The sequence below is a fragment of the Elephantulus edwardii genome, unplaced genomic scaffold (genome assembly GCF_000299155.1).
Source record: "Elephantulus edwardii isolate Elephantulus edwardi_28Jun2011 unplaced genomic scaffold, EleEdw1.0 scaffold00064, whole genome shotgun sequence".
Lineage (NCBI taxonomy): Eukaryota > Metazoa > Chordata > Mammalia > Macroscelidea > Macroscelididae > Elephantulus > Elephantulus edwardii.
Window position 1 is genome coordinate 7815918 of NW_006399814.1, and position 804 is coordinate 7816721.

Sequence of the window (804 nt, forward strand, 5' to 3'; positions counted from 1 at the left end):
TGCCCTGTCCTCTGTCCTGTCCTTCGTCCTGTCCCCTACCCTGTACTCCATCCTGCTCTGTCCTGCTCCCTGCCTGTCCCCTGCCCTGTCCTCTGCCCTGCTCCCTGCCCTGTCCTCTGCCCTGTCCTCTGTCCTGTCCCCTGCCCTGTCCTCTGCCCTGTCCTCTGTCCTGTCCCCTGCCCTGTCCTCTGCCCTGTCCTCTGTCCTGTCCCCTGCCCTGTCCTCTGCCCTGCTCCCTGCCCTGTCCTCTGTCCTGTCCCCTGCCCTGTCCTCTGCCCTGTCCCCTGCCCTGTCCCCTGCCCTGTCCTCCGTCCTGCTCTCTGTCCTGTCACTGCCGCCCCCTCCAGCCCGTCCCCCCTCGGGCTGCTGGCCGCACCCCGATGATCCGGGCCCGGGCGTTGAAGATCCGCTTCTGCCGGCACAGCTCCTCGTGCCTTCTCCTGGCCAGTCTGGCTTCCTGCGCCAGGTCCTTGGGCAGCGCGACGTGCATGGCTCCGGAGGCGCCTTGAGATGCAAGGCGGGTTCAGGACACGCAGGCTGACAGTGAACGAGCCGGGGGTCGGCGGGGGCCGAGTCCCGGGGCGGGGGTTCGGGTCCAGGGGCGGTGGACCGGGTCGTGGGGCGGGGGTGGGACGGCCAGGAGCGCAGCCGCTGTCCAGCCTGCGCCCCGGGCTCGGGATCCGCGGGGCCAAAGACAACTCCGGTTGCTAGGAAACCGCGCACGCGCGCCGCCGCCGTCTTCTCGCGAGAGCTTGGCCGCTTCCCGCGCTCGTGGGGCCGCGTGTGCCGACGAGGGGTGGGGGC

The 804-nt window shown here is 71.0% G+C and overlaps 2 protein-coding genes across 2 annotated transcripts in view; one reads left to right on the forward strand and one right to left on the reverse strand.

The window, feature by feature from the left end:
* The window catches only part of RIBC2 (RIB43A domain with coiled-coils 2), a 15028-nt gene extending 14538 nt beyond the window's left edge, over nt 1-490 (reverse strand). Inside the window, exon 1 of the mRNA XM_006888032.1 lies at nt 377-490. Coding sequence (XP_006888094.1) covers nt 377-490 — 114 coding nt within the window. The remainder of the gene's footprint in view (nt 1-376) is intronic.
* LOC102869980 (late cornified envelope-like proline-rich protein 1-like) lies at nt 148-350 on the forward strand (the record flags this gene model as incomplete). The annotated part of the gene is made up of 2 exons (XM_006888093.1): nt 148-303; nt 348-350. Coding segments are annotated over 2 exons (159 nt in total), but the record flags the coding sequence as incomplete, so codon positions are not given.
* Nucleotides 491-804: the final 314 nt, after the last annotated feature.